The sequence below is a fragment of the Typha angustifolia genome, chromosome 11, assembly GCF_048772165.1.
Source record: "Typha angustifolia cultivar Huaian chromosome 11, ASM4877216v1, whole genome shotgun sequence".
NCBI classification, from domain to species: Eukaryota; Viridiplantae; Streptophyta; class Magnoliopsida; order Poales; family Typhaceae; genus Typha; species Typha angustifolia.
The window spans coordinates 1,311,120-1,324,206 of NC_133249.1; the positions used below are offsets into that span (position 1 = coordinate 1,311,120).

At 38.9% G+C, this 13,087-nt stretch overlaps 2 protein-coding genes and 1 pseudogene across 2 annotated transcripts; all 3 read left to right on the top strand.

The window, feature by feature from the left end:
* The first annotated feature begins 884 nt into the window (after positions 1 to 884).
* On the top strand, positions 885 to 3,354 carry LOC140770916 (indole-3-pyruvate monooxygenase YUCCA2-like). Its single transcript, XM_073112245.1, has 4 exons — positions 885 to 1,589; positions 2,210 to 2,458; positions 2,565 to 2,687; positions 2,839 to 3,354. The coding sequence occupies exons 1-4, from the start codon at positions 885 to 887 to the stop codon at positions 3,052 to 3,054; spliced, it is 1,293 nt and encodes a 430-aa protein (XP_072968346.1). The 3' UTR covers positions 3,055 to 3,354.
* A 3,693-nt stretch (positions 3,355 to 7,047) lies between these two features.
* LOC140770938 (BURP domain-containing protein 3-like) lies at positions 7,048 to 8,517 on the top strand. Its single transcript, XM_073112272.1, has 3 exons — positions 7,048 to 7,124; positions 7,364 to 7,469; positions 7,552 to 8,517. The coding sequence occupies exons 1-3, from the start codon at positions 7,089 to 7,091 to the stop codon at positions 8,310 to 8,312; spliced, it is 903 nt and encodes a 300-aa protein (XP_072968373.1). The 5' UTR covers positions 7,048 to 7,088; the 3' UTR covers positions 8,313 to 8,517.
* Positions 8,518 to 12,119: 3,602 nt separating this feature from the next.
* LOC140770840 (BURP domain-containing protein 3-like) lies at positions 12,120 to 13,087 on the top strand (annotated as a pseudogene).

The window sequence follows — 13,087 nt, forward strand, 5'->3', positions numbered from 1 at the left end:
GAAAAATCTATTAAATTCTGTATATCGGGTTGTAGTGATGAGTTCTTTATATACATATAAGCCTATGCTCTTGCATGAGATTCGAATTTTATATTGCAAATGTTTAGAAGGTACACTGGTCATGGCATGATGTCAATGCATGGCTATGTACTATAAATCGATTAGGAAGAAATTTCGACTAGTGTCAGTAATTGGTCTATTTAGATTTAAAATCCTTCCATTTTTCATTAGTTATCTTTCCCAAGAAAAAAATTAAGCCCACTAAAGATTCCTAAAGAACAAATACCCTTGGAATGCATATTTTTATCAAATTAGAGAATATTAATGGAATTGCTATTAAATATACTAATAAGTAATTAAAAAAAATATTCCCCTTATTATAAATTTGCATGAGTTCTTAAGAAAGAAACCTTTCCCTAGTTTATTTATTTATATATTTCTTTTCCCTACTTATTATATATCTTTTCACATCATTCTGCCACGTTTGCATGAATAAATTGCCATCTTTCTGAGTATTAGCTCATGCACATATTCTTGCAATCTGTATAGAGGCAGTTAAATTTATTAAACTAGCTTACATTTTCCTTTGTTAAACCAATTAAATACAACGCCTAAAGCCTAGTCAAAAGGTACTATAAATATGAACCACCACCACACCTCAATCTCTAGCTCTTAATTTGTTCCATCTCTTTTTCCTACTCCTCTCCGCTTGCTCCTTATCATAACCAAGAAGACTCCAGTTCGTTTCAAACACCACTCCTCCATCACAAGAAGCTACTTTGATCAATGGCTATTCCAAAGACTTGAACAAGTATATATCATTACGCCATATATAACATACAAGTCCATATATATATTTATATAAATAAATAATATATATATATATGGAGTATTGGAAGGAGATTGAAGGCAAAAGAGCCCACGACCCTCTCTTCCATCTCTTGCACTACAAGGAGAAGGAAGAGCGATGTGTCTGCGTTCTTGGCCCTATCGTCGTCGGCGCCGGGCCATCGGGCCTTGCGGTCGCCGCATGCCTAAAGGAGAAAGGAATCCCAAGCTTACTCATAGAGAGATCAAACTGCATCGCCTCCTTATGGCAACTCAAGACCTACGACCGACTTAGCCTTCACCTCCCTAAGCAATTCTGCGAGCTTCCTCTCATGTCTTTCCCGGATAACTTCCCCACTTATCCGACAAAGCAGCAGTTCGTCGGATATCTCGAGTCTTACGCGAAGCATTTCGGGATAAATCCGGTGTTCCGCCGCACGGTGGTGAGTGCGGAGTTTGATGCAGTCATTGGGTTATGGAGAGTGCGGACGGTGGTAGATAAAGATGAGGAGGACGAGGTGGTGGAGTACGTTTGCCGGTGGCTCATCGTGGCCACCGGGGAGAATGCGGAGATCGTAGTGCCCGAGATCGACGGCTTGGATGAGTTCAAAGGGCCGGTTGTGCACACTAGCTCGTACAAGAGAGGTAATGTGTTCGACGGCAAGAGAGTTCTCGTCGTCGGCTGCGGCAACTCCGGCATGGAGGTCTGCTTAGACCTTTGCAATCACAATGCTTACCCTCATATCGTAGTGAGAGATAAGGTGTGCTCTTATTCTCTTGTCTCATAGTTTAAGCTTAACTATATCAATAATTATCTAATATCCGAGCTTCTCAATCATTATCCATATCGTTAGTGATTACACGGAATAGCGATAACTTTGAATGCTAAGTACTGAGATTCTACCTTGTCTGTTAATTAAATCAACTTCGTCAATTCTAAAAATTTATATGGCATGTGAAGAAAGAAAGATTCTTCTTTCATCTCTCTTCACCTTTCATCTCTTTCCTGGGTTCCTTTCTCTACCTGTTTGGATTAGTTTTATTCCTAAAGTTAGTGCAAAGAGTTTGAATGGCCCCCATCACCAAGCTCGAAGAATACCCAGTCACTTCATGTATTAATATATGAAATATCTTTCGTATCACATTGCATGCGGCCTTTCTCATAATATATATTCTCCAAAGTTAAAGAGATGTCTCATTAAAAAAATTACGACTTTGGTTCTAGTAAACTGTAAACTATGCAAGAGATAAGGGAATAATATTTAGGGTGCACACAAGTTGCTGTCCAGGGACATTGCTTCTAGTAGCATGTTCAAATATTAGCATAAAAATTTGGGTCCAAACTATTATTTTAGTGTTCCCTTTCTATCAACATTGGCAGGTGCACATCCTACCCAGGGAGATGCTAGGCCAATCCACCTTTGCCCTCTCCTTGTGGCTCCTCAAGTGGTTCCCAATCTGGTTCGTTGATCTATTTCTTCTACTGGTCTCATGGCTCATGCTAGGTGACACGGCTCGACTCGGACTCAACCGGCCAAGTCTCGGGCCTTTTGAACTCAAGTCTCTCTCCGGCAAGACCCCGGTCCTCGACGTCGGCACTCTAGCTAAGATCAAGTCCGGTGACATCAAGGTCCATTTTACGTAACCAAGTACAAAAAGATTGCTAGTTACTTAATGATCCCTCGATGCTCGAAGCCTCAATTGCTAAGTCTTTTCTCTCTTTTTATATTACCTAGGTACACCCTGCGATTAAGCAGCTAAGTGATCATGGTGTAGAATTTGTGAATGGGAGATCCGAGGACATCGACGCCGTCGTCCTGGCCACCGGCTACAAAAGCAATGTAACATCTTGGCTAAAGGTATATCAACTTATCATCAATGTGTTGTACAGTGTTGTACCACATTGGTCTGGAGCTATAGCTAGATAATAGAATTCTAACGAGTTAGAAGTACTTGAACAAGTAAAAAATTGCTAACAAGTGTGGAGTTATAATTGGATTAATTTGGCAGGAGAAAGAGTTGTTCTCGGATAAAGATGGGCTGCCAAGGAGACCATTCCCTAATGGATGGAAGGGGGAAAGAGGACTCTACGCAGTTGGGTTCACAAGAAGGGGTCTAATGGGAGCATCAATGGATGCGAGGAGGATTGCAAATGACATCGAGAAGAGCTGGAAGGCCGAAGGCAAGCAGCCCATGGACTTCTTCTCTATCTCGCCTCGCCAATGATGTCACGAAAGCAAAATTAATTAGATCGAAAGGGTTGATTCCAATCTCTTCTTTTTTTTTTTCTCAACGTAATTGAACTTGAAGAAGAAGCTAACAGGAGAATGAGAGAGGGAATGTTTATGTAGTGGTTGTGGAGTTGTTTGAACCTTTCTTATTGAGTGGTAATATAGTTATTAGGATAAATATGTTTGATGACTAGGTTAAGTGAGTAACTTTGTTTGATTGCTTTCTTTTTCTTTTCTTTTTTTCTTTTTTGTTGGAGAGGGAGACAAATGTTTGACTGCTACTTTTAATATTCGATCTGAAGAATTCAGCATGGCTTTATGTCTTTTGAAGTAGAAATGAGTTATCACTCCATTTTGTTGCTGATTTGATGGAATGACTGTTATTGTTATAGAAGTAATTTATTAATACTACCAATTAAAATAATAACAGAAATATTTTGGGAGTCATTAATACTTTCCATGTAGCTATTCCACATTAGACTGGAAGCTGCTGTCATTACTCTTCTTAATCATTCCTTTCACATACCAAAAGGTCATTTTGGAGGGTTCCCTACTATGTTTCATGTATTAATAAATTCACTTCAAAGATGAATGCATCAAATATTTATACACGAGAGCATTCACTTGTACAATAAATTATATACATGCATAATTATTCTCATTTATTATACTTAAATAAGAGAAGTTATACAAACTATTATAATGTTTCTTAATAAATTAATATAATATATAATAATTATACTTGATGAGTTTAAAAATGACTAAAGTACGATTTATAATGAATTGAGAAGAAGAGAGAAGTGATTGAATTATAGCTGATTAAAATTATTTTTTTAATAATAAAATAGTAATTAATAAATATAAAAGTATTGAATAAAATATGAAAAGAGAGGAATAAGTATTATTAAATAGTGTTGAGATTTATACTAGAATAAGAATTTTCTTCTTCTACAAAAGGTGAAGCATTAGATTTTTTTATCCTTTATCCTATAAAAGGTGAATATAAGCCCGAAGGCTAGATATGAATTAGATAAATAGTTAATCCTTCCTAAATAAAGAAATACAAAGTCCCACTAAACTTTAATTAATATAGTGAGCTATCTGGTCTGAACTTCAAGCCATACGCATTGCTGAACAATTACTTCGAACTAAACGCTATCGAGACTTGCTCCAAGCTATTACGTTATCGAGCTAGTTTTCAAAGTCAATCGCACTACTAAGTTATCAACCGAGACACCAAGTTAGAGAAGAATACGACCATTGAGTTTCACTGTATAACTTTTTTATAATAATTATTTAAAATTAATAGTCATAAAAAAAATTACCTAACTCTGCTAGAGTTTTAATAAAGCAGTAGATTCTTAAATTGAAAGAAACAAACGTACAAAGGGAACGGTGAAATCTATATAGGGAATTAGGGAGGATGTACAAAAAGTGGATGCATGCCATGGGTGATGGGCCATACGGCCCATACCAGACCTACTGACTGATGGATCCTTTGAATCTAGTTCGTGCCTGCTCCGAATTCTCTGAAGCTACCACCTTCAGTCCTTTACTCTCAAAACAAAAAAGAATACCACCTTCAGTCCTTCCTTGATAGACAGGGCAATCAATCACACTAGAGTGGACCCAATAGGCCCTCCAGTGCATCAACTCATCCAAAAGGAGAGGATTACTTTTCTCCAATTAGATTGGTCTCATGGAGTCCGACACCCACTGCCCGACACGTGTTCGACGAGTTCAGATGATGCCATAAGACTATGGGATTGGGAGGCACCTTATTAGGGAAAGGTTTTCTGGCCTTTGGGCACTTCCAGACAGCCCTACTGTATAAACCCTAATCACTGTACACATCTTCTCTCTATTCTGTCGGTTTATTGTAAATATTATTTGTAATAATTCTACTGTAAAGATAAAAGCATGCGTTACAAACATATACTGTAGAACTCCCACTCCACTAGGATGGGCCAAGTTTAATATGGATGGATCTTATCATCCTCGAATATGTGTAGAGATACCGATGGAGATTCTTTCACTGTAGAGGCTGATTGGGTGGAAGTGATGTCGACACTGAGAGCAAAAAGGAGGAAAAAAGTATTGAGAGGAGTGAAGAAAGCAAAGGATGTAGAACGAGAGAGAGAGTTTAAAAATAATAACATGGCGATAAAATCCCTCTCCCTCTTAAAAGTTTCATGTTGTTTAAAAATTCGAGTGCTAGTGCTGCTAGTAGCATTAACTTGGATAGTGTAAACAGTTCCTTTCTAAAACAATAATAATAATAAGAAGGTGGAAGAATAAGAATATCTAAAGCAAATAGTCTAATTCAACCCAAGCTCTCCGGTTTCCATGTGACACGTATCAGCTTGTCAGATGATAGTGTGCTCACCACCTGCAGCTTCTCTAATCGATCATGAGCTACCCCTACCGCAGTCTCGGAACTCATTATTTTACTCCTGGGTTGGAACGATCTATTCTAATTCTTCTGATACTAATTTCATCTTTTTCAGCTCATGGATGGCGTTGATGAGACAAGACGTAACACCTGGTCGTCACTAACACCATGACATGTATTGACGATGCCTCACGCCACAATGCCAACATGAGTGTCGTCAATGTTGGAAGCTGACTTACTTGCATACAGACGAGCATGCAGTGATATCTCGTCGACTGAGGCTTTGCAGCTCCACTTCCTAATTTGGAGATATGCTTGGGCAGGGGGCCAAGCACAGGAGAAAAGACATGTCCATAGTGCAACTTGATTGACGTTTTGGAATTGGAGACAACCCGAATCCTCCTGGATTGGAATCTCCGGGAATCTGGGAGAGGAGTAATGATTTCTATTGGATTCCTTCGAGAGATTTGGCGATGTGGGTGACTTTGGATCCAGGGTGTTCCAAAAAGCTACCAGATCCAGGGCTTCTCCTTGGGCCGGCCCAAATAATTCCTTTTGTTGAGCTTAGCCCAAGTCCGACCCTAATGTAGCCAATGTTAGCTAGATCTTTATAATGCCAAGATGGCCTTCTACGGCTGTCATGCATGCTCATTATTTATTTATTTTTATTACAAAAATTGGTAGAGAGTTGTCATGACCTAATTTGCCTCGGATATTGCAATCTCCACAGAATACGTCGACGTTGGCAGACATGTTTGTCCAAAATTACAAAGGAAAACAAGCTCGAAGCAAGTGCTGCGTGTTAAACACCAACGATCCATGGCCACATTTTTGGCATCGTTGCAGTATTACTGAGTTAAGCCGTAATACACTACTCTACTAGTATGACTCAATCTCACACATACAACTGATAGCTCCAATCAGCTATAGTCACGTAAGCGCTAATGGGTCCACCAAACAAATCCACTATTACTGAATGCCACGTGTCTTCATGAAGACTGGTTAGAAAAGGTACAGAAGATGTTAGAAAGGAACAATGCTGTGCTTACAAATATTTTACAAGCTTGTTAATAGTTATGGTTAAGAGATGAAGAGAAAAAAAGGTATGAAATATTAATAAGTTATTTTGTTTAAAGACTATCTGTGAAGTGTTTGGAAGCATAGTATTACTAGCTAGGTAGAAACAAGATAAAGGAGTTTGATTCAATTACAAAGTGAGAAGCAGACATTCCTACATTGTCACCAGTGGGTGGATTCGTCGTAATTCCTGGACTCATTCATATATCTCCCACCCTACCTCCAACCTCTGCAATTAAAGGATTGTCGATATATTTCTCTCATCCATGGAGTTCCACGCACAAAGACGCACTCATCCTCTGCAAGTTGCGTGGTCCATGACCCAACCATACACAGACCCTCATCATACTCCAGAGTCGTTGCCATTATAGCATTCATTCAATTGCTTAAATTGATTCGGTTCTATAGGTGGTTTGGGAAAAAAATATCACAAATGGATGATGCATGTCGCAGTCCGAATTTATTCTATCCCATCTATAAAATCTATACTCCTCTTCCCCTATTCCTGTGCATCTTAGTTTGCTCCCTCCCTTAGCTTCACTTGGTTCTCCAGTACACTCATGGATCGCCTCTTACCACTCCTCTCCTTCTTATTGGTAATTAGTTTAAAGAGTCGATCACTTCATTTTATTTGGTTCTGAGATCGAACATGTTTATAAGTGATGTTTTTTTATGTAATATTTTAGCCATATTAATCGTACCATCTCTTAGGATATATAACTTTATCTTAATCAAGTTAACAAGGATTAATAATTTTGATATATCGTATCGCTACAAGTAGTTATTATCCAAAATATCGACTGGGATCTAACTAGTCTTATGAACTCTCATTCAGCTCGCGTTAGCAGTAAGCCATGCAGCTGTGCCTCCCCAAGTCTACTGGCACTCTGTCCTGCCGAATACTCCCATGCCAAGCGCCATCACTGATCTCTTAACCTCCAGTCTCTCTCTCTCTCTCAATCTCTCAATTCTCTCTCTCTCTAGATCTCTCTCTAATTGTTGTCCATCCTCACTTAACTACAGGAACACTTGGCCACAAGCAGAAGGTGATCTTTGGAGCGTCTTCCATTGTAGAATTTAAATATAATGGCGCGGCCACCGAAACCCAGCGCCATGAAGATCCTAACGTTGCACTCTTCTTCTTGGAGAAAGATCTCCACCCGGGGGCTAAGATGACCCTACACTTCACTAAGACCACCTCCTCCTCCGCCTTCATTCCCCGCACCGCCGCCAACTCCATCCCTTTCTCCTCCGCCAAGCTACCGCAGATTCTCAACTACTTCTCCATCCAACCAAACTCCATAGAAGCTGAGGCTATCAAGAAAATTCTCCTCGACTGTGAGGAACCGGCGGCCAAGGGAGAGAAGAAGTACTGTGCTACCTCGCTCGAGTCCATGGTTGAATTCAGCACGTCGAGCCTTGGAACACACAACGTTCTCGCAGTGTCGACTACAGTTGGGAAGGAGGAGACGCCGAAGCAGCAGTATACGATCACGGCAGGAGGCGTGCAGAGAATGGCCGGCGATGAGCTCGTGGCATGCCACGCGGAGACCTACGCTTATGCCGTGTTCTACTGTCACTTGACGAAGTCGACTAAGGCGTACAAAGTTAAGATGGTCGGCAACGACGGGACCAGTGTGGAGGCAGTGGCGGTGTGCCACACCGACACTGCAGGATGGAACCCTAAGCACCTTGCTTTCCAAGTGCTCAATGTGAAGCCTGGTACAGTGCCTATCTGTCACTTCATGCCTCAGGGCCAAGTTGTGTGGATCCGCAGCAGTTAAGAGGTAATTTGTTTCTTAAATGGAGCTCACGGTAGGGAGCTCTCATGTGCTTTGAGTGGCTTATGGTTTGTGTAAGTGAATTGGGTGCTTTTGTGTCCATTTGTCGTTATGAGCTATGGATTATGTATACACTTCACCAGTCTGTATCAGATAAGACGTAAGCGGAGTGATTAATAAATTCCTACTATATTTGTGGTTGTCGGAAGCATGGGACTAGATACTGTGTTAGATTTGTCGTGGTCATATTGGTGAAGTAAATGCGAGGAAGCGAATGGATGAGATATGGAAAAGCATATCGCACGAGAGAAATGAAGTTAGAAATATAAGCATATTTTGTTGGTAATTCAGACCATTAAAGAGTGTCAGCTCAGCTGCTCTCTCTCTCTCTCTCTCTCTCTCTCTCTAAGAACATAGAAAAATTTAATATCCATAAAGGCTGAGGAGGGCTTAATTTAGGCACTCGATCAGCAACCATATCTCTAACTCTCCACAAGCACTTGACTGTCTGATCGCCCATACTTGAGGAGTTGAAGGTGCAAGAAGTTCCAATCCGTAGTGGGCCAGCAGGATTTGATGCAATCACGATGGGCACGAATTTAATTAAACTTCCATCAAGTTTATATATATATATATATATATATATATATATATATATATATATATATATATATATATATATATATATATATATTATATATATATATATATTATTATTATTATTATTATTCTCAATTAAGTATATATATGTCTTTTATTTGATAAATTATTAAGATAATATAATTGTCAAAAAATTGTGTGCAAGGTAATATAATGTAAAAATAAATAATTACCTATACATTTTGCTTTTTTGTGTTCCTATTATACCCTTGAGGATCTTAACCATTAAATAAATCCATATTAGATCGATTGATAAACACTTAGCCCCCGAATAAGAGTGGAATAGGCATAACTATTCTAATTTTTAATATTAGAAAAAAGAGCTAATACTAGTATAAGTTATTATAATATTGAATTCAATATTAATGCAAGGAGTAATAATTATATTTGATGTGACATAAATTTATTAAAATATTAAATAATAATAAATTTGTATTAAAAATTGGTGATGTTTTATACCAAATAACATAAATATCCTTGATTGGCTTATTGTAGTACTAGTAGTAATATATATTTATCTAAAACTATAATACTTTTTGTTACGACTACGCACTTAAAATACTTCATATACCTGTATAGAAAAGAAAACATATTGCACTGTAGGGTAATGCGGAGTTATAAACCCACAAAAATATAAGCCTACACATTGAGGTTATAATTTTTTATTACAACTGCAGTCTTACTGAACTCTATATCCCCACAATTATTGTATTTAATAAGCACTTCCCTGCATTTCATCAAAATATTTTTTACACTTGCCCCTTCTGTAAAAATTAAAATTTATACATTCTGCTTCACTGCTAGTGAATATCCATACATTCCTTTGCACTACGGGTAAATATCCATGTATTCTCCCGCACTACTAGTACCCACGTATTACTTTGCATTGCAGAAAAATATAAGCGCGCACTGACTATCGAAAAAGTTAATGCATGCTACTTCTAAATTATAAAATAAGTCTGTTCTGCATATTAATATTGATAAATACTAAAGACAATATAAAATAAGTTAGCACTAAAAGAAAATATAAGCCTAAACTAACTACCAAATATTAATGAATGCATATATACCTATAAATCATAAAATAAATCTACACTAGATACTGTTAATAATAAATATTAAGTCCTGTATAAAAAATTTCTTAATCAAAGAAAAGAACAAGCCGTAAGGCATATCAAAAGAAAGAAATATATTTCACAAAAAGAAAGTTGCTCTTGTACGTGAATAACAGAAGGGAAGTAAAGATGTCTGAAAACAAAGGAAGGAAGCCATCGCTGTTTTTTCTAGAGAAAAGAGAGAGGAGAGAGAGCGAAAGGGGAAACGCAATGGATGATGGGAAGCAATTAATGGAGTCCAGCCTAAAATCCAGTGGATGATGGACGCGTGATCGGAGGAGGAGGAGGAGGCATCTGGTGTCGACGTGGATGTCTGCCACGACTTACTTTCCGGTCAACGTTGCAACAAGGGGCAGTGGAGCCCACCTTCCAATTTAAAAGAGAGAGAGAGATGTACCGTAGCTTAGCTGATACGATCACTGTAAAAGATAAAATGGTAATATTAAATTATTAATAAATTAATTTTTAAAAATTGTATGAAATAAGATGCAAAACAATATTGAATTGGTATACTAGAATAAAATAAATTATTATTTAGTTATCGTACTAGAATAAATATATTTTTATCTTATAAGTAAACTGGGGCTTACTTCTAAATCAACTATTAGTGAACACCACGTGTCTCTATTAAGACTGGTTAGGAAGACGTATAAAAGATTTTAGAAAAGTATAATGCTGTGCTTACAAATATTTTACAAAGCTTATTAATGGTTATATGTGGTTAAGATACCAAGAGAAAAGGTATCACATATTAATAACTTGTCACGTTATTTTGTTTATAGACTAGTTGTAAAGTGTTTGAAAGCATAGTATTACCAGGTAGAAATTATTACAGTTTCAATCAATCATAAAGTGAGACATAGGCATCCCCACATTGCTGCCAGGAATTCTTGATTCCTTGACTCAGGTATCTCCCAACCTACCTCCAACCTCTGTTCGAGTGGGATGGAGGCGTTCAGACATTTGATAACACGATAGTTTGGAAGGAGTTAATGTTTGAAATCCATTCGAACAACGGTGCATGGGAGTTCGAATGTCATCCACCCATTCAGATGGTCCACTGATTTTTTTTCTCCTCCAAGTCTTGCCTATAATAGATTAATTGGTTTTAAGACATGTGCGATAACTTGTATTAAGGGAGATTAGGGTGTGAAAACCATTTGTACTTAGTTTTGGATTAATGTATTGAAACTTTGTACTGTCCATAGATATATGCATATCATTGAACCACGTAAATCTCATCTCTTTCTTTTCTTATTAATTAATTTCAGTAAGAGTTCTTATTCGTGATTAGATTGATTGATTGCTATTACCCTACCATTAGCATCATATTTATGATTTTTCTATTTAAATTATTTTTATCCGTTACTATTGTATTGTATTTTTGTGCAGGTGCTTGAGATTGCTTCGGCTGCACTCCCATTGGAATTTTGCACAGCACACTTAACCTCTGGAAATCGCGTGTCCACGACCCAACCATACACGGTCCGCCATCAAACTCCGGGAGCCATGGCTTAAATTAATTTCTGTTTTACTGGTTGTCTGGAAAAAATATCACCCACGGATGAGCATGCATGTGTCGCAGTCCCAATTTATTCTATCCCGTCTATAAAATCTATACTCCTCTTCCCCTATTCCTGTGCGTCTAAGTTTGTTCCCTTAGCTTCACTTGGTTCTCCAGTACGCTCATGGATCGCCTCTTACCACTCCTCTCCTTCTTATTGGTAATTAGTTTAAAGAGTCGATCACTCTAGTTTTTTTTTAAAAATATTTTATTAGGTTTTGAGATAGAACATGTTATAAGGGAGGTTTTTTAATGTCATATTTTAGCCATATTGATCGTACCATTTCTTAGGATATATAATTTTGATCAAGTTAACAAGGATTGATATTTTTGATATATCGTATCGCTACAAGTAGCTGTTATTCAAAATACCGGCTGGGATCTAACTAGTATATATTATGAACTCTCATTCAGCTCGGGTTAGCAGTATGCCATGCAGCTGTACCCCCCCAAGTCTACTGGCACTCTGTCCTGCCGAATACTCCCATGCCAAGCGCCATCACTGATCTCTTAACCTCAAGTCTCTCTCTCTCTCTCTCTCTCTCTCTCTCTCTCTCTCTCTCTCTCTCTCTCTCTCAATCTCTTTCTAGATCTCTCTCTCTCTAGATCTCTCTCTAATTGTTGTCCATCCTCACTTAACTACAGGAACGCTTGGCAACAAGCAGCAGATGATCGTTGAATTGGCTATCGCTGGAAATAAAAATTATAATTCCGCGGCCACCGAAACCCAGCTCCATGACTATCCTAACGTTGCAGTATTCTTCTTCTTGGAGAAAGATCTCCACCCGGGAGCTAAGATGACCCTACACTTCACTAAGACCACCTCCGCCACCTTCCTTCCCCGCACCGCCGCCAACTCCATCCCTTTCTCCTCTGCCAACCTACCGCAGATTCTCAACTACTTCTCCATCCAACCAAACACTATCGAAGCTGAGGCTATCAAGGAAACGCTCCTCGAGTGTGAGGAACCGGCGGCCAAGGGAGAGAAGAAGTACTGTGCTACCTCGCTCGAGTCCATGGTTGAATTCAGCACGTCGAGCCTTGGAACACGCAACGTTCTCGCAGTTTCGACTACAGTTGGGAAGGAGGAGACGCCAAAGCAGTAGTATACGATCATGGCAGGAGGCGTGCAGAGAATGGCTGGCGATGAGCTCGTGGCATGCCACGCAGAGACCTACGCTTATGCCGTGTTCTACTGCCACTCGACGAAGTCGACTAAGGCGTACAAAGTTAAGATGGTCGGCAACGATGGGACCGCCGTGGACGCAGTGGCGGTGTGCCACACCGATACTGCAGAATGGAACCCTAAGCACCTTGCCTTCCAAATGCTCAATGTGAAACCTGGGACAGTGCCTATTTGCCACTTCATGCCTCAGGGCCAAGTTGTGTGGAGCCGCAGGAGCAGAGGTAGTTTGTTTCCTTAATGGAGCTCACAGTGG

Excerpts from the sequence above, each read along its gene's own strand:
- LOC140770916 (XM_073112245.1), top strand. The coding sequence starts at position 885 with ATGGAGTATTGGAAGGAGATTGAAGGCAAAAGAGCCCACGACCCTCTC. Across the intron at positions 1,590-2,209 it reads ATATCGTAGTGAGAGATAAG|GTGCACATCCTACCCAGGGA; the intron begins GTGTGCTCTTAT and ends CAACATTGGCAG. Across the intron at positions 2,459-2,564 it reads TCAAGTCCGGTGACATCAAG|GTACACCCTGCGATTAAGCA; the intron begins GTCCATTTTACG and ends TATATTACCTAG.
- LOC140770938 (XM_073112272.1), top strand. The coding sequence starts at position 7,089 with ATGGATCGCCTCTTACCACTCCTCTCCTTCTTATTG. Across the intron at positions 7,125-7,363 it reads CACTCCTCTCCTTCTTATTG|CTCGCGTTAGCAGTAAGCCA; the intron begins GTAATTAGTTTA and ends ACTCTCATTCAG. Across the intron at positions 7,470-7,551 it reads CACTGATCTCTTAACCTCCA|GAACACTTGGCCACAAGCAG; the intron begins GTCTCTCTCTCT and ends ACTTAACTACAG.